This window comes from Vanacampus margaritifer, chromosome 7 (assembly GCF_051991255.1).
Source record: "Vanacampus margaritifer isolate UIUO_Vmar chromosome 7, RoL_Vmar_1.0, whole genome shotgun sequence".
Classification (NCBI taxonomy): Eukaryota; Metazoa; Chordata; class Actinopteri; order Syngnathiformes; family Syngnathidae; genus Vanacampus; species Vanacampus margaritifer.
The window spans coordinates 27172649-27192648 of NC_135438.1; the positions used below are offsets into that span (position 1 = coordinate 27172649).

Sequence of the window (20000 nt, forward strand, 5' to 3'; positions counted from 1 at the left end):
TAATTTAAAAATGCTTTCTCTACAGGTCCAGTGCTTAGTGTGTGCTACTGAACTGAAGTATCATGGGAATACTTCCTCCATGATTAGGCACTTCACTGCCAAGCATGGAGCTGCTGTTAACCAGGGGAACACAAATCAATGTATGCTATATGTATTATACTATTATTAACTAGACACACAAACACAATATGATATGACTGTATTCCATGACTCATAGGCCTGCTTCGTTTAAGTGCAATTTTACATAAATTCTTATTTTCTTTAATTAATTTTCTTTTTATTTCTTTGTGTCTTTATTTTTTTGTCTTAGTGGACTGGAAGCCAAAGCTGGATGAGGCTCTTGTGAATATGGTAGTGAAAGACTCGCAGCCTTTTTCCATCGTGGATGACTGTGGCTTCAAGGAGTTTGTGGCATTGCTTGATCCCACATACACTCTTCCATCCAGGCGGGCTCTGAAGAACATGGTGCTCCAGAAATATGAGGAGGAGAAGACCAAGGCCAAGGCGGTCATGCAGAGGGTAGAGGCTGTGAGCCTAACTGCTGATATGTGGACCTCCATTAATATGGATGCATATCTAGCAGTGACCTGCCATTATGTAGATGACTCTGTGAAGCTGGCCACAGTGCTTTTGGGAGTGGTGCCTTTCCCTGAAGCTCATACATCTGTTAACATTACTGCTGCAATGAGGTCTCTCATGGAGGAATGGGGCATTGAAAGCAAAGTGTATTGTAACGGATGCAGGGGCTAATATGGTAGCCTCTGTTAGAAGTTCCAATTTAAGACATGCACTTTGCTTTGCCCATTCACTAAATTTAGTGGTGAAGAAGTCCCTTGATTTAACTCTTGGCCAACAAGACCTTCGCACAAGGGCACGGAAAGTTGTCACTTTGTTTAGAACCAGCACAACAGCAAAAGAGAAGCTCACAGAAGTGCAGGAGCAGATGCAGCGACCAGTGATGAAGCTTATCCAGGAGGTGGACACACGCTGGAACAGCACCTTCCTCATGTTACAGCGCCTTTTTGAGGAGAGACAGTCAGTAGGGGCAGCTCTTGCAACACTGAAAACAGAAGTAAGACCTTTGCCCTCTGAGGACTATGAAACAGTTGCTGCATGCCTCCAATTAATTGCTTGCCCCCTTTTACCAGGCAACAGTAGAATTGTCCGAGGAGAAAAGAGTCTCGGGTCAAAGGTCATCCCAATGACAAAAATGTTGAGGCTATACTTGAATGAAACAATTGGTACAATAAGCCACAACACTGCTGCAATACTGGGACAGAATTTACTGTCAGGGATGCAAAAGAGGTTTGACCCTACAGAAACCCAAACAGCACTGACGCTTTCAACGCTGCTGGATCCAAGATTCAAAACAATTGGATTCTACAATCAAGTACAGGCACAAGCATCAATAAAACGACTGACCGCACAATGCTCACAACTGATGAGATACACACCACCTGACACACTTACAGAAGAACAGCCCTCCACATCAGCTCTACCAGCACCAGCAAATCCATCATCCACTTGTAATTTTTTTAAATTAGTTAATTGATTAAATGCAGGAAAAATAAGTACAAGTACAAAAGGATATGGATTGAAACCTTACAGTACTGATGGTTACTGTCATGTTTGTCTTTCAGATATTAACCTTTGGCACACACTGGACAGAGATGCTTCTGAAGCAAGGAAGGCAAGGAATGCCACAGCAGACGCTATAGTGGAGGTGCAGCGTTATTTGACTGAGCCACCCCTGGACCGATCAGAGGATCCACTGGTTTACTGGCTGAACCACCAAAATGTGTACCCTCATCTGTTTCAGCTTGCAAAACAATTTTTATGCACGCCAGCATCGTCGGTCCCGTGCGAGCGAGTTTTCTCTAAATGTGGAGAAGTTGTGAGCAAAAAAAGAAACCAGCTCGATCCAAAAACAGTGGAAAAAATAATGTACCTCAATAAAAATCTTTGAGTGTCCCCCATGACCCCCTGTCAGTTACACAAGCACACCCAACCTATGCCATATTTTACCAGCACTTTCTCCTCAATAACAAAATACACACATTCATCAGTCTTTATTTGTCAATAGAACATGCTATTCGGTCTTAGTGTGAGTCCATCAAAGAATTTTCAAACCAAAGATGCTTTAAATCCACTGCAGCCTTGCAGTTTACCAGTAGAGGTCACTGTAACTGAAGCTTCGAGTAATGAACCTATTTTCAAAACAATTGGCTCAAGTGGTTCAGTGCTTCACAAAAGCTTCATTTGCCCATCACTACTAAACACACAAACAAAAAACACAGTCACGAGGGAAATGCGATAACACAAGGAGAGAAAGAACTAACCACTAAGTACAGGAGAAGCGAACTAGAATCTACTTACGCGAATGAATAGGACACAAGAACACAAACAATTGTCAGTAAGTAGACAGCTTCACGCGGGAGTCTGGCAATGGCAAGTAGAAGCAATAATCCGGCAACCAGCTCCACTCACTCCAGCGCTTATGAACCTGACTAATGATGATGTCAATCAGGTGTGCGCTGAAGTTGCCGCCCATTCACCAGCCCTTGTGACTGAAAGAGAAACAAAACATACTTACATGCACCATAGATCACAACAATAATATCTATAATTCCTAAAGAGGGTAAGAATAAATAAAAAAAACTATGTTGCAGTTATGGGTCAATATCTATACTTAAAGTGGATTATAAGATTTATACCTCGATTATATCTAAAAGATTTGCTCAGGATAATTTTAAGAAAACAATTCACATAGTGGAGGAGGTTCAAAGGACGGGAAAAAGTGCGGTTTTAGTGAGCTTAGATGCAGAAAAGGCATTTGATAGTGTTGAGTGGACCTATTTGTATATAGTTCTGGAAAAATTTGGATTCAATGGAGACTCAATAAGATGCATAAGGGCATTGTATGCTGGGCCAACAGCGAAAGTGAAAGTACATGGCAGCCTGTTGGATCGAATCAAACTTGAGAGGTCGGCAAGACAAGGATGTTGCCTTTCACCAACACTTTTTGATATATTCATTGAACCTTTAGCTCAAGCAATCAGGCAGAATAATATCAAGGGTGTGGATTTGAGGGTTCAGAACATAAATTGAGCCTATTTGCAGACGATGTGATAGCATATATAACACAACCAGACGTGAGTTTTCCGATACTGATGGATCTACTGGAGAAATATGGTCACTACTCAGGGTATAGACTTCTTCTTTTCCTTTCGGCTTTTCCCTTCAGGAGTCGCTACAGCGAATCAGTTGCCTCCATCTAACCCTGTCCTCTGCATCCTCTGCTCTGACACCAACTCCCATTCACACACAGATACTCCGTCTTGCTACGGCTAACCTTCATTCCCCTCTTTTCTTGGGCAAACCTCCACGCCTCAAGCTTCTCCTCCACCTGTTTCCTGCTCTCACTACAGATCACAATGTCATCTGCAAACATCATAGTCCATGGAGATTCCTGTCTAACCTCGTCTGTCATCCTGTCCATTAACCATAGCAAACAAGAAGGGGCTCAGAGTTGATCCGTGATGTAATCTCACTTCCACTTTGAACTCCTCCGTCACATCCTACAGAACACCTCACCACTGTCTTACAGTCCTCATACATGTCCTACACCACTTGAATATACGTCTCTGCCACTCCAGACTTCTTCATACAAAACCACAATTCCTCTTTGGGCACTCTGTCATAAGCTTTTCCCGGGTCTACAAAGACACAATGCAGCTCTTTCTGACCTTCTCTGCCTTTCCACTCTTCATCCCCTTTAATGCCCTTCCCACTTCATCCTTACTAGTCTTTGCTACTTCCTGGTCCAAAACAGTCACCTCTTTTCCTCATTCATCAACTCTTCAAAGTACTCTTTCCATCTTCCCATCACATTACTGGCATCTATCAACACACTTCGATCCCTATCTTTTATTACCCTAACCTGCTGCACGTCCTTCCCATCTCTGTCTCTTTGCCTTGCTAATCTGTATAGATTAGTCTATCCATCATTACTGTCCAACCTAGTATAGAAGTCATCGTAAGCCCTTTCTTTGGCCTTTGCCACTTCTACTTTCACCTTATGCTGCATTTCCCTGTACTCCTGTCTACTTTCTTCAGTCTTTTCAGTGTCTCACTTCTTCTTAGCTAACCTCTTTCTCTGGATCTACCTCTGTACCTCCTCATTCCACCACCAAGTCTCCTTATCTCCTTTCCTTCCAGATGACACATCAGGCCTGTCCTACCTGTCTCCCTGATCACATTTGCTGTAGTTGTCCAGTCATCTGGAAGCACCTCCTGACCATCCAGAGCCTTTTCTCAACTCCTTCCTAAAAGTGATACAACACTCTTCTTTTTTCAGATTCCACCATTTCGTCCTCTTTGCCGTCTTGCCTTCCTCAACGCCAAAGTCATCCTACACACTACCATGCTTTCTGGCTACACTCTTACCTACCACTACAGTCGCTGATCTCCTTCAGATTACACCGTCTACACAAGATGTAGTCTCTCTGCGTACTCCTACCTCCACCCTTGTAGGTCACCCTATGTGCCTGCCTCTTCTTGAAGAAAGTATTCACGACTGCCATTTCTATTCTTTTTGCAAAGTCAACCACCATCTGTTCTTCTGCGTTCCTCTCCTGGATACCAAACTTGCCCATCACCTCCTCATCACCTCTGTTTCCTGCACCAACGTGTCCATTGAAGTCTGCACAAATGACAACTCTCTCACTTCTAGGGATGCTCTGCATCATTTCATCAAGTTCCAACCAAAAGTTATCCTTCTCCTCCAGCTCACATCCTACCTGTGGCACATTACCCACTAACAACATTGATCATCACACCTTCGATTCCTAGCTTTAGGCTCATCACTCTATCTGACACTCTTTGCACCTCCAGGACGTTCCTAACAAACTCCTCCTTCACGATAACTTCGACTCCATTTCTCTTCCTACCTACACCATGATAACTTGAACCCTGCCCCTAAACTTCTAGCTTTGCTCCCTTTCCACCTGGTCTCCTGAACACACAGTATTTCCACCTTCCTCCTCTGCATCATGTCAACCAGCTCTCTACCTTTTCCTGTCATAGTTTCAAGATTCAAAGCCCCTACTCTCTGTCCTAGACTCTTGATGTTCCTCTTCTCTTTCTTGCTACAAACACACCTTTCTCCTCTCCTTCTTCAACCAACAGTAGTCCAGTTTCCAACGGCACCCTATAGGTCAACAGCACCGATGGCGGTCGTTGTTAACCCGGGCCTCGACCGATCCGGTATGGAATTCATATATTTGATTTGCATGTTTGATTTGGCCAAAGCACTATGCGCCAACAATGGACTTCAAAGAGAGATACAAACTAAAGTGGGAATATGGGAAGTAAAAATATATAGGCGTACACATCACAAAAGGACAAACTGTATAACACAAACTTTACATGGATAAATCAAAACATCAAGCGAGACCTAGGAAGGTGGTCAACACAGGTTTTTGATTTAAGTTCAAGAATAGAAATGGTGAAAATGAACTAGGGACGTTACAATTGCCTAAGGAGAAAGGAGGAATGGCAGTCCCAAATTTTAAAGATTATTATTGTGCAGCAGAATTTAGAGCAGTTGCACGTTGGTGTAATAGAAATTATGTAGCCAAATGGAAAGATATCGAAATGAAGGGGGAAGACTACCAGATCCAAGCACTGTTGGGGGACAAGGAACTATTTAAGAGAAAAGAAAGCTTGATAGATCCAATAACTAAATTCACATTAAATTTGTGGACTACAATAGTGAAGAAATACAAATGTGAAGATTTTAAGGTGGCTGACATATGACAGCGACTTTCAGCCAGGAAAGGATTATGGCTTCAAGAGATGAGAAATGACAGGCGTCACAACAATCTTTACAATAGTAAAAAAGGGGAACATGCAGAGTTTTCAAAATATAAAAGACAGGTGTGAATTAGAAAGTTGTGGTTACTTTAGATATCTACTGGTAAAGGATTATTACATGAAAAAATAAGATAGGTACAGCAATTAAAATAAATGAGATAGTTAAGGTAATGATTGATGCCTATATGGGATATAAGAGTAAAGTGGTTTCAGCCCTTTATCAAGGTCTACTGAAAATTAGAGGGAATTCAACCTTGTTTATAAAAGAGAAATGGGAAAGAGAACTGCAGGTAGGAATAATAGAAGATGAATAGTTCAATATCTGCAAGATACAACAATCAACAACTGTCTCGAGATTATGTAGGGAGTTTGGGTGGAAGAATATCATAAGATTTTTCATAACACCAGAGGTGACAGGGAGGTATAATCCTCAACAGAAACAATGTTGGCGGATATGAGGACAGGAAGGGGCGGTAGGCCATACTCATATTCTGGAAATGTCAAAAGTTGAATGGATAATGGGATGAAGTTTGGAGAGAATTAAAGTTGATAATTGGTTATGAAATGCCTAAAACCGGTTTGGTGATGTATTTAGGTAATCTAGACCATGAAACTGTACAAGTCAGAGATATGTACTTAATTAAAGTGCTGTTGGCAGCCAGCAATAAAGCCATAAGGAGGGAGTGGTTCAAAATTGACCCCCCAACAAAGAAGCAATGGCTGGAGATAGTAGAAGAATTATTTGACATGGAAAGTGTCACTTACATACTGAGGGTCCAGGATAGGAAGTTTGAATCAAGATGGGAAAACTGGTTTGAATATAAGAGAAAACTGAATGACACCACGAATATGGAGAAAAGAAAGTAGATAATGACTGTGCATTATAAAATTATGTCAGGCCCTTATGTCACCGTTGTTTGCTTGTTTGTGTGTTGTTTTTTGTTTTGTTTCTTTTTTTTTTCAGAAAATATGGAGGCTCATATACAGGCGTTAACATGAGAACAAGGTTATCTACATGTGGATTTGGAAATGTTAAATGTGTACAAATATTTATTCAGGCACGTGTGGTATTGTAAGTTGTAAAAAAAAAATCAATAAAGATTAAAGTGAAAAAAATTGCATGACAGACTGAGAATTACAGTTTGGTTCTAAGAAAATGACGGACCGACGTTGACGGACAGGTACCCAGGGCACTGACGGATGACGGACCGGCAACATTTTGTAAAATATCCACCTCCATTGTTATGAAATGCTTGTGTGTTAAACACAGTTGTGGAGTTGTATTCAGTTTTTCAAATTCCTCTGGGAATTGGAATTTCTATTTTAACACTTCTATTTTCTTCTCTTTCAGTACCAGGCTTCCTTGGTGGTGAATATTGTTTCCACAGTGCTGTCAGTTATTGCTGTGGTCATATATTCTGTGGATATGGACAAACATCCAGAGGCATCATGTGTCAAGAACTTAGATGGCAGCTGCAACATGAACTTCTACGCCACAGTGTGTATCAGTTACTGTAAATGCTTTACTTCAACTCACATGCTTACTAACAGTTTAGATCTAATAGTTGTAGTGTAAATTGGGTGAATTAATAATTGAAGATCCCATATTATGCCATTTTTCCACATATTAAAAAAGTTCTCAAATGTGTAAAAAACATGTCTGTGACTTGCATTAGTCAAAATTAACTTTGGATCTAACAATTTTTGCTGTCCCTAAATCAGCAAAAAAACACCCTCCTTTCAGAACAGCCCGTTTTAAGAGTGTGTCACATTTATGTAAATAGCTGCACCAGGCCATGCCTCGGCCATACCCATCTCCCATACCCAACTCCAGTAGCCATGCTAATGTTGTGAATGTGAAATGTCTTGGCCATGGTGAGCAGGAGCAGTGTGGTGCAAGTTGTACAACCGTACCAGTTTGAGCCAGACAGACATGTCTTTTACACATTTGAGAACTATTTTAATATGTGGAAAAGTGTCATAACATTTTACCGTAAGAAAAAGTAGCATAATGTTACTACAGAGACTATTTTGTAGCGCTAGTTTGTGATTGTTTAGGCAATGGTTATTTTGCCATAACCGGCAACTCTCCTGCGAGCGATATTTTGCTGTGAATGTCTCTGAATTGCCGTGAATGCTTGTAAGACATTTACAACCAGTTATGAATAACACAAATATGCACATTTAGGCAGTCGCAACGTCGAGACCACTCAGCAGCTGGTTACCATCACAAAGTCACGTCAACTAGGTGGCAAGTTTCCAGTCACGGCAAAATAACCACCGCGGATTGTATCTTGGCAAAACAATACGCGACCGCTTCAGTATGATCCATCTACCGTTTGCTTTAACATATCTGATCTCTTGTAACCAAACAACCTCCACACGACAAATGTAGCTCCCACTTGAGGAACTAAAAATACACTGGTAATATGGCAATTATATTTTTTCAAATTGCTTATAAAAGTCATTTTGCATAGAGCACACAATAAAATTCATTTAAAAAAATTTTCAATAAATAAAATGAAGCAAATAATCCAGTGACCGGGGGGAGTCCCAATCAAATATGTGATTGTACAACTTCCTTTTAATGAATACAGTGAAGTGCAAAGAATTAAATTCAGTAAAATCCTTCCTAAAATTCCTCAAGCTGTTTAAAGTGTAATGTTTAATTGTATCTTATTTTGAAATCCATGCTTTTAATTTGGAAGGCTCCTCTGTATTTCTGTTTCCTGTTTCCCGTACTCCGTTCCTCATTCATTTAATAGCAGTGCAGTAGTGAATGATGATATACTACTATACAAAAGATCTGTCTACATTTCAGAGCTAATTAAATTGTTGAGCACAACTGAAGACTTATGTGCTCTCTTACCTGTGGGGGTCAATAAATGCAAAATAAATAACCATTTCAGCCTTTAGTTCCTGACCGAAAAAAACGTCCACAAGAGCGGGGGCCGATACCAGTATCGATATCCGTCGCGAGTACAGATGCTGTACACAAATCTGAACAGTGTATTTTTAATGGATAAAATGCATTTGTTAAAGATCTAGATTTATTTAGCTATCTTCATAAAGATCACTCTGACTCGTTTACAATACTGGTAAGCCTAAATACACTATGGGATAATTTTTATGACAATGACCAATGAAATGGGTCTAGTTTTTTATTTACTAAATGGTCTGAGTGGAAAACTCGAGAAGAATGACAAAAATAGATTTAAAATTTATAAAATAGCGACAGAGCAAATATGACAGATTACAACCCAGAGATCTATTCAAGTTTATTTTCTCTACTCACACGACTTCTCAGGACATGATGTTACAATTCAAAGTAAAAATTCAACTCAAAAGTTCCCGATGAAAAGGGGTAGAATAGTTGGATGTCACACATCAAAAAGTAGAAATCACAGTTGCCTCTAAACAGTTCTCAGCTTTTCCATTTTACATAAGTACAATAAAGAAAATATTATCTTAACTGCCCTTGCGATTAACACAAAAATGCAGAAAGATATCTACAATTATATTTCCTGCCAGAGCAAAATCTTTACAAGTTGGACATCGGAGAAAGAGAGGGCACTGAACCTCACGGTCAGCAAGCTATTTATGATGAATAAGCTAAGCTGATGCTCGAAGTATGCAACCATCTCTTCATTCACGGTCTAAATACCACCGTCCACACTGGATTTCAAATTAAACAGACAAGATGTGCTTTAGTTGCAAACTTCCACCTTCTTTATTTTTTTTAGCAGATTTACGGTGCCGTCTACATGTCTGCCAGTTGTTTTTCACAACTGACGTTGGCTAGCTTTGTGCTATGCTAACATTGAATATCCTAGGGTTAAACCAAGCTCCTATTTGAAACAAAACACACAACTCAGTCAAGAACATAGCGATTTCCAGCTAGTTGTAATTCCAACATTCGTTTTATGTACCAGCAGTCTTGCATTGGTTTAGTAAAGACTCAATAGCAACGGCTTAGGACGCTAACGCTAGTAGCCAATAGCATGATCGTCATTATGAAACACGAGAACAAGCCTGCGAGGCCCTACCTGTCCCGCTGCAATATGACTTGCTGCAGCGTCGCTGGAAGGATATGACGCATGTGCCATGACGCACGCCAAAACCATGGACGTCGCCATGAGGGGGGACAAAAAAAAAAAAAGAGTTGCGTGAATGGACTGAACGGAACACAGACAGACCGAATCAAAAATATTACACAGTTCGGTTTTATATACACATCTATCTATCTATCTATCTATCTATCTATCTATCTATCTATCTATATAATAAATCACACGTAATGTAATTAATAAATGGCATATTTAATTAATTCATTACATGTATTGAATTAGTGGTTTATTTAATTCCATATTTAATTAATAAATGACACAATTAATTAATTCATGAAAAGCAAACAATTGGAGAGCGCACGGAGCCGAAATGCGGAAGATGTGGAAAAATAAAGCACAGAGACCAAGACAAATATCCAGCTAAAAAATCTTCAACAAGGGCAAAAAGGTGGCTCATTGGGAAAGAGTTTGCCACACTAAATCCATTAGAGAAGTGACAGATGCAGAGACTGTTTCACAGACACCATATTTCCTTGGGGCTGTTACAGACAATAGCGAAGAGAGTGATGAATGGACGGTAGAAATTGTCATTGGTGCAACACTGGTTCAATTTAAAATTGATACTGGGGCAGATTTAAATGCCATAGAAAAAGAGACTTTCAACAAGTTAGTCCCTGGGCACAAACTTGTGCAGTCCGGTATTCCACCAATGAGCAGCCCCGGTGGTCAGTTAAACTGCATTGGAAAATTCCTGGCAAATGCAAAGTACAAGGAAAAGTGCTACTCATTTACAGTGTATGTGATTCACAGTCAGACATGTAATAACCTGCTAGGTAAAAAGACAGCATGTGCAATGGGACTGGTGAAACGTGTTGAGGAAGTGCACAATGCATTTGGCGAGCATGGGACTCTTATGACCGAGCCAGAAAGAATCCAACTCAAAGAGAATGCTGAACCATACGCAGTGCACACTGCTCGACGAGTACCCCTTCCTCTTTTGGAGAAAGTAAAAGAGGAATTGCAGAGCATGGAGAAAAATTAGGTCATTGAAAAAGTGACCGAACCAACAGATTGGTGCGCACCCATGGTGCCTGTCCCGAGACGAACCTGCAGAGTGCGCATCTGTGTGGATTTAAAAAGGTTGAACGAGGCTGTGAAAAGAGAGGTATGTACTCCCAACAGCCGAGGAGCTCACCGCAAACCTGAGCGGTGCCACCATGTTTACGTCATTGGACGCAGCATTAGGGTTCTGACAGATACCTCTCCATTTAGAAAGCAGCAAATTGACCACATTCATTACGCCTTTTGGGAGACACGCATTCAAGCGTCTGCTCTTTGGCATCACCAGCGCTCCGGAAATCTTTCCGAGAAAATGTCCCTGAGTGATCTCGACGGAGTGGCCATCTACATGGATGACATACTTGTGTATGGCGACACAGCAGAACAGCATGATGAGCGCCTAAACAAAGTGCTGGAGAGAATTGAGTCAACAGGCTTGAAGTTGAACAGAGACAAGTGTGTGTTCAGGAAGAACCAACTCCACTTCCTGGGTCAGGTCATCGACAGGTCAGGAGTAAAAGCTAACCCCGACAAGGTGAAAGCCATCAAAGATCTCCAGAGCCGCAGAATGTCCAGGAACTGAAACACGTCCTAGGCGTGATCACATACTTGGGGAAGTATATCCTTCATCTCTCAACACTGGGTCAGTCCTTATATGAACTGTTGAGATCCAAGACCACACGGACGTGGGGCCACCCACAGAAGGAGGCATTTGAGCGTATCAGACATTCTGTTTACGTCTCCTGTACTCAAGTTTTATGATGTGAACCGAGCTACTGCTGTATCGGCTCATGCAAGCAGCTATGGCATTGGAGGTGTGCTGCTACAACAACATGACGGGAACTGGAAACCGGTTGCTTACTGTTCTTAAATTGAAAAAGAATGCCTGACAAGTGTGTGGACATGCGAAAGGTTTGAGAAGTACCTGGTTGGGCAGGAGAACTTCAAGTTGGTCACCGACCATAAACCACTGGTGCCGCTGATGAACAAAAAGGATCTGGATAATTTACGTCCCCAATGACTCTTAATGAGGATTATGAGGTTTAAGCCTAAAGCTGAATATGCACGAGGCAAGACTTTTACTGTGGTTGATGCACTGTCCCGCAGCCTATTACAGTGCTCAACAGAGGTGAGTGACACTCATTCAGATGTTGAATGTTACATTGCAGCCGTCATCACCAGCATGCCAGCCACACCACAGAAACTTGAGGCCATAAAGCCGAAAGGTTTGAGAAGTACCTGGTTGGGCAGGAGAACTTCAAGTTGGTCACCGACCATAAACCACTGGTGCCGCTGATGAACAAAAAGGATCTGGATAATTTACGTCCCCAATGACTCTTAATGAGGATTATGAGGTTTAAGCCTAAAGCTGAATATGCACGAGGCAAGACTTTTACTGTGGTTGATGCACTGTCCCGCAGCCTATTACAGTGCTCAACAGAGGTGAGTGACACTCATTCAGATGTTGAATGTTACATTGCAGCCGTCATCACCAGCATGCCAGCCACACCACAGAAACTTGAGGCCATAAAGCTAGCCACTCCAGCTGACAGTAACTTGCAGATGCTATTGCAATATACCAAGTCAGGTTGGCCAGAGTATGTAGGAAATGTTCCTATTGCCATCCAGAGACTATTACCTAGTTAAAAGTGAACTGTCAGAATACGAAGGGATTGTCACAAGAGGATGTCGCATCAGGGCCTAGCCAAATGCAGAGAGCGGGCCAATGCATTCGTGTAGTGGCCCTAAATCTCCACTGACATCAAAGTGAAAGTTGAATTCTGTCAAAACTGCCATGAGATGAAACACACACAGCGTAAAGAGCCCCTCATCTCAATCCTTCTGCCTGACAGACATTGGTGACATTTATTGGCAAAGACTTGCAATTGATCTGTGTGATCATAACAAGCACACATACCTGGTAGTATCAGATTACTTTTCCAGGTTCATCGAGGTATTCCACATGACGACAACTACTGCCTCACAGGTTGTGCCAAAGCTAAAATCACTTTTTGCTCGCTATGGCAGCCCGGACGTCAATTTGCATGTGAGGAGTTTCAGGAGTTTGAACGTGACTTTGACTTTCAACATATTACCTCAAGCCCGCATTGTCCACAAGCCAATGGGCATGCTGAAAAAGGTGTACAAATCACAAAGAGGATTTTGAAACAGAAAGACCCTTTATTGGCTTTCATGTGATACCGTACAACCTTATGTGCCCCCACAGGCATAAGCCCAGCACAATTGCTTATGGGGAGGAGGATCAAAACAACACTCCCAACACTTGAGTCAAACCTCCAAACCCAATGGCCAGATCTACATGCTGTGAGGCGTAAAGATGCAAGGGAGAAACAAAAACAAGCATTTTACTTTAATCAGCGTCATGGCACACAACCTTTACCACTTTTGGAACCTGGCGATTCTGTTCTTATGAAGCTGGACCATCAGAATACTTGGTAACAGCACTACCCCAAGATCATATGTCGTCGAGACGCACAAGGGAGCGACTCTGAGATGCAACTGTCGTACCTGCTGGACTGGACTTTACGACAGTAGTCCGACATGCCGTAAAGCGCTGCTACTGGGTTACTATGGCAACTCCCGCATGCATACTTCAGTGCCGTTAGTGACGTTACACGTTTTCTGAGCGACAATTAAAGTGGTTCCTGTTAACTACAACAAACATTTGTGCAGACTTTGGATCAATTTGCATGAGTGAACACACAATTTAGTGCCCACTATTTGTGATCTTAGTGCATCAGGCCATATAACTTTCATAGTATGCAATCTGAAGAACAGGTATCCTGCTAAAGTTGTATCACGTGTTTCTTTTTGAACAGCGCCTGACCAGAGGATTGAAATCGGCCCTCCTACTCTTCACCCTGGCCCAGACTGCAGTCTCTGCCACTCTCAGCTTCCATCTGTACAGACTGAAACGTACCTTTGGATTATACAGTGTAAGACTTTTAACACATTTAAACCCAAAAACGTGAAAAAAACTTTTTAAATACTTTGCCCTTCCCTCCCAAAAACGTTTTTACACGTTTTTTAATGCAAGAGCAAACAGAAGGCTTTGATGCAGCTTCTGACATGAAGAGTTAGCTTAAAGCAATGTAGTTATTTACAAAAAAAGGCCAGCAGGTGGCAGCAGAGTATAAGAGATCAGCCAGTGTCATGTTGCAACAAGCTCTTTTTGTCAGTGTTTTCACCAGGGATGTGAATATTGACAAAACCTAGATATATTCTAATGCTAATTGCTGAAAAATGGAAACAGATACAAATATACTTTTTTCCCTGATTGAAGAAGAGATGATAATCTTTTGATAGGTTCCATGTTTTTACAGCAATAGAACACAATATTCTGTGGGCCTTGCAAAATCAGTCAAAATCCAGTAAAACAGCCGGGAGCAAAGGGGGTTGCTTCAGTAAAAAATGGCTGGGAGTGAATGAGTTAACACCCAGCAAAGTCTTCACTGTAGTTTTCAAAATACTGTATATGAGTATATGTAGCCACTATTTGGATTGTCGTAATGGCGAACGAGAAATTTAGACGGTACTGAGGGGAAGTGTAAACCTCTGGGGGCACCACGTTGACTTTGCTTGTTTGTAGGAGCAAAATAAACGATAATAATCCTATTATCAAGTACTCATAATCTGAAGTTGCTACTATAGTTAATCAAGGAGTTCTTTGCTTTAATAAGAGAATTACTAATCCACTCAGAAAACACAAATGTTCCTCCGCGCGCTGGCTTTTAAGCTTGCGTCGCAGGGGGTCAAGCAGTACCACCTCTTCCGTGAGCTTGAAGCAGACTTGGTCAAATGAGGCCAAGCTATTGGGATAGCATTTGATAATTTTTCTAATCAGAATTGACAAGCCAGATGCTTCATTTATCATTCTGAACACATTTCAAACATTACCGCGATCATAAAGTTATTGTATCCGCTAAGCTTCCGAATTAGCTAAACTTAGATGGCTGCAGAAGTTACACACATCATTCATTTGAGATAGACATACAGGTTGTGTACAAAGATAAACAGAAGTCACTTGATGTCAGTCAAGTACATAGAGTGCGTTTATGTCCCAATTTATGTAGACTTCAGACTAATTATGAGCGGCAGGATTCTTTAGGATAACCGATAGTGACCGCTGGAGGGCACTGTGGTACCCTATAACTTCCGAGGAGCGTTGTTTGAAAAAAAAAAAAAACATAGCTGATTCCTGTAGATAGACCAGACTATAAAAGTTGTATGGGGACTGATAAGCAGTCCTATCGCTAGTCTGCTTGCTGAACAGGCTTTTAGATCTCGGTAGGCGCTGAGGTATGTGTTTTCTGTGAGTTGTAAAACGAAACTCAGTCCCTTGCTGGAGGGAAATTCTAAGAGTTTTTCCTTTTTGAACTGTCTCTGGTTGGTTTGAGGAAACACAGGGTTAATCCATTAAGGCACATACACACATTCCCCACGGGGGGAATGTTTAAAAAGGCAAAAAGGGGAAGAAAAGTTGAGGGTGACGGGCAAAATTCGTTACAATGGGTAAAAATAATGAAATATATGTATAAAATATAATTACAGATTACTATACAAATATTGTACATGACTTGTGCTGGAAAGTATGTGTAGCACCCATGCTACCACTCTTGTGTGGGACTTACCCGAGAATGGTGGGTGCTTGGGTTGGTTTACTGCCAGGAGGATAACACACAGGTGCACTTAGATAAGTGGATACTTCCAACAATTATAAGTAAGAGAAATGCCTGTCTAATAAAATGAGACCAAGAGAGAATTTTACTTTTAAGCAAAAACAATGGCCTTATTTAATAAATTATGCCCGCAACCCTAGTGAGGATAAGATGTTCAGAAAATGCATGGATGGATGGATGGATGGAATGGTCAAACAAAACAGTTAAATTATACATAATATATAAACGTAAATTAGTTCTCCAAAAATATAAACCACTATTTGGTTGACTAATAGCCCTAGTTATGGCTACTCAAATTAGGATACCCTCGATAGAGCTTGTAAACTTGAAATAAAATCTATAACATTTAAATTAATACCACGCTTGTGGCTTTAACCTCAAAATCACACAGTCAACGCATGTTGTAACAAACCAAACAATACGAAGAATAACTTATTTCAAAATGTTATTCAAGTAACAATGTCTTTTGGGTTTTTATTTCTTTTTTTATACAGGGAGAGATTTGTCTCCAAATTATTCACACAAATAAATGCATGATTTTCACATGGTTTTAAAATCCACAAATACATCCGGGTTTTTGAGATCCACGAACATATTCGCGATTTTCATGTGTTTTTCAGATCTACAAACTAGTGCTACTAGTGCGGAGTATAGATTCATTTTTAAAATCTAGATTAATTAAATTGGTTGCCCTGTGATTGGCTGGTAACCAGTTCAGGGTGTACCCCGCCTACTGCCCGAAGCCAGCTGGGATAGGCTCCAGCGGCCCCCCGTGACCCTTGTTATGAAAAGCGGTTAAGAAAATGGATGGATGGATGGATAGATTAATCTCACTAATTCTGGAGTTAATCTAGATTAAATTGTTTAATTTGAATTTAGTGTTAAATGTGTGTTTAACTCTTTTACTGCCAAGCGTTTTCAGAAAAGGGATGATGTGGGTGCCAGTGTTTGTGTTTGGACTATGGAAACACACATACTACCAAATGAAAGATTTCATCAGAAAAAATTCAGTTTTTCAGTAATCAACAATAGAAAATGGTTAGTTTCACCCAAATGCTCTGTTTTGAAACAAAATACGGAAAAATCAAGCTTTTTGTGAAACGATATTATTTCATGCACTCTAGTGAATTTGACACCACAATTTTTTTCCATGAATGATGCCACAAACACCCAAACAGTGCTTTACTTCTGTAAAACACTACCACCAACAATGAAAAAGTGTTTTTTGATAGCAAAATACGTTTATTTACATTCAACAGTGTAACAATTTGACAAAACAATTTGGCAAACTATTTACAAATGTGTGCAACGGTGGTACTATTTACAATTGTGTGGATGTTTCAACTACAGTTTTTCTTTTTGTGTAACACTCCCCTGCGTGCAAGGAGACGCAGCAGGATTTGCACAACAGATTAGTTTCACTGCGATTGCCCCTTCATGTGCAGACGCTACACTTTCTTGCCGGCCTTTTTTTCCGGGGAATAGCAAGTATATACTGCAGTGTGTAGTGCTGTGGAAGTGGTTCACTTCCTCTACTAGAGCTCGGGGTTCAGTACATGTGGCAACATGTGGCAGAAAAACAGCTAAATAAAAAGGAAATTTAGGCTCTTCACCTCCAAGGAGCTTTAACATCTAAATGAGCTCAGAAGGCTTACCCAGCCCATTTACAGCAAAAAGTCATCTGGCTCGTTCTGACCGTGCAAGTCTGAAAGTCTTGGAGACCACGGGCGGTGTGTCGCAAAAACGTAGCTGAATATTACTTTCTAAGAAAACAAAGTTAACCAGAGGAACGGCACAAAAAACAACCCCATCCTGAATGTGATGTGTGAACAAACCACTACAGTGGGGAAAGTAGACTACTCATGAGTCATTTGATTCTGTGATCTGGACTGAATGAAGCCAATCAAACAAGGAAGCCGCGGGAAGTAAAACAAATGCCTGCCTCTTTTTTTTCTTCTTTTTAAAAAATAAATTAAATTGGGTTCCCAAATGTCAAGCAGTATTTTCCAAAGCAAGTTTTTTCTTGATGACCAACATTGTTCCAGCACTCCCGTAGTGTCGATTTAATTGACTAAAACATTTCATTATTAATTTTGTCACAAATATTTTTTTTTCAGATGAAAACAAAACAAAAACTAAAATAGAAATCATTCATCAGCCAGCTCCTCAAGCTTTTGCAGGGAGACTGTTCAGTATCATAGGTGACCTCATAGGTGACATTCGCTTCCTGAATAATAGAGGTAGGACGCATCTTATCGCTCCGCGAGTTCACTCCAGAGGCACCGGCTGAAAACAACAACTCACTAATGCCATGCTAAATGAAACTCAGAGTGGTGTACTGATTAATGACATTACTGATCACCTCCCAATTTATCAATCAACAACTTGATAATCCACACATATATGTGACGAATTACCACTCTGATTATCTGCGTCCTATTGCAAGCTGGAAACGGAATTAATAAGCTTCGGCTTCATCCCGTCAGCCCTTTTTCTTTTCGGGTATAATTGTATGTGAAAAGTGAATGTTGTAAATTGTTCTATGGTTGTCTGAAAAGAAAAATGAACAAATAAAAACAAAAAAACTCACTAGGGGAAAGTGTAACAGAGCAAATGTGAAATTAGCACAAAGTGCTTTCCTTAAAATGAAGTAAATATGTTAATAGCCTTCTGTGTTTGTATTATCAGCATGTTATAGAAAGGACTGTTCACTGCACATTCATTGTGCAGCTCTTAGATTGATCTTACGCAATTATGCCCGTAAAAAAAACAATGTTTAGTTGAAAACGAATTGCTAAGTTTTATGACTATAACTAAAACTAAATTAAAATTACTTGTCAAATTAACACTTAGTGTAAATTGCGTCATTTAATTATTGAATTAATTAATTGGAGGTGACTCGGCTTGTGTTTTTGGGGCACCACACCTATTTTTGAATTGTTTATCAGGATAACAGATGATAAATGTAGGTAAATCATCAACGTGAAGGACACTACATTAATAAAAAGTTTGTTCTACAGTTAAGCTTTATAGCTCTCATTAAAACACGTACAAAATAAATAAACATTCTGATGTGTGTACTATGCCTAAGTTATTGTAGTTATATGTCATGGTTGTGGTTGTCAAGATTTCACAAATTTGCTTACGATCGATTTTCAAAGCATGCCAACAAACAGGGAATGCATTACATGCTACATACAAGAAACACCACCTTATGTTGAACAGTTGATACTAATTAACCCTCTGTTTATCTTTTTGCAGTCTTTTACTGAAGCTGCTCCAGCTACTCCCAGAAACCTTGCCTGACCAGTACTCATTAATCATGATCATTCAGATCAGTCATTTCTGAAGATGGGTGACTAAAACCTTCATCAAGTTGGAGTGGACAGTTTGATTAACAAGTGTCACTGTACACATTCCAAATACCGTATATAGCATGACATTGAAAATACAAACTATTACTCACATATAATTTTAAATGTTGTACTATTGCAGAGCTAAAATTATATTTACGGTTTCTCAACAAGACCCTTGGCCCTCTAATCTCACAATATATTCATTCTTGAGATAAGGAACAAAAGCGGTTTTAGAAATTATTTTGCACCTGAAATTTTTTACATTTGCATATACAGTATTTCTATGAGTGTTGTTCTGATACAGTTTTTTTTGGTCCCCGATACCCAGTTTTGCAGTATTGGCCGATACTGTACCGATACCTAGGTTTATTTTTTTCTCTCAACATGAAAAAGCTGTCCTGCCATTGGTTCAGAGCATTCAAGGGCCAATAGGATAACTTGGCTCGGCATGCAGTGAACACGTCACACATCAGTGAATGTCGTGTTCACTGCATGCCGAGCCTGCAATGTCGATGACCAAGTTAAAGATGCCGCATCTTAAGTCCTATATTAGCTGAAATAATAGTATCGGCATATTACTTGTTAGTACCCACTGATGCCGATACCACTGTTTTAATGCAGTATCGGGGCCTCTCCCAATACCGGTATTGGAACAACACTAATTTTTATACAAAAGTCTTAGGTATTTAACCATGTAAATGAACAAATTCTAAATATAACCACTTTTTTTTTACAAAATAATCACATTTCAGTTTAAAATTAGATTCGTGCCAACTGTCAGACACATTGAAAAGTGTACAATTTTAAGGCAAAGAGGTCTAAGAAAAATTGAAAGTCTGAAATACATTATAATAGTTTTTAGTTACTCTGATATGGCAAGTCATCTTTATTTATATAGCACTTTCATAGAACACAGTATATAAATTTGTGTTGTGATTTCACAC

The 20000-nt window shown here is 40.2% G+C and overlaps 1 protein-coding gene and 2 long non-coding RNA genes across 5 annotated transcripts in view; 2 read left to right on the forward strand and 1 right to left on the reverse strand.

Moving 5' to 3' along the window:
• Window positions 1-7217, forward strand: part of LOC144055086 (uncharacterized) — an 8922-nt gene extending 1705 nt beyond the window's left edge. Inside the window, exons 1-5 of one of the 2 annotated variants that reach the window (XR_013294765.1) lie at window positions 1-140; window positions 311-1072; window positions 1149-1526; window positions 1641-4529; window positions 5188-7217. The exon at window positions 1-140 is cut by the window's left edge and continues 1705 nt beyond it. This is a non-coding gene — a long non-coding RNA (uncharacterized LOC144055086). Of the gene's footprint in view, window positions 141-310; window positions 1073-1148; window positions 1527-1640 lie in introns of both variants that reach the window. The other variant, XR_013294764.1, reaches the window with a different exon arrangement.
• Window positions 1-20000, forward strand: part of LOC144055082 (membrane-spanning 4-domains subfamily A member 12-like) — a 56504-nt gene that overhangs the window by 35960 nt on the left and 544 nt on the right. Inside the window, exons 5-7 of one of the 2 annotated variants that reach the window (XM_077570759.1) lie at window positions 7226-7388; window positions 13841-13957; window positions 18962-20000. The exon at window positions 18962-20000 is cut by the window's right edge and continues 544 nt beyond it. In XM_077570759.1, coding sequence (XP_077426885.1) covers window positions 7226-7388; window positions 13841-13957; window positions 18962-18972 — 291 coding nt within the window. In that variant the 3' untranslated portion in view covers window positions 18973-20000. The remainder of the gene's footprint in view (window positions 1-7225; window positions 7389-13840; window positions 13958-18961) is intronic. The other variant, XM_077570758.1, reaches the window with a different exon arrangement.
• Window positions 2055-13458, reverse strand: LOC144055087 (uncharacterized). The gene is made up of 3 exons (XR_013294766.1): window positions 12919-13458; window positions 9921-9954; window positions 2055-2567 (listed from the first exon to the last, which is right to left on the reverse strand). It is a non-coding gene; the product is annotated as an uncharacterized LOC144055087 (long non-coding RNA).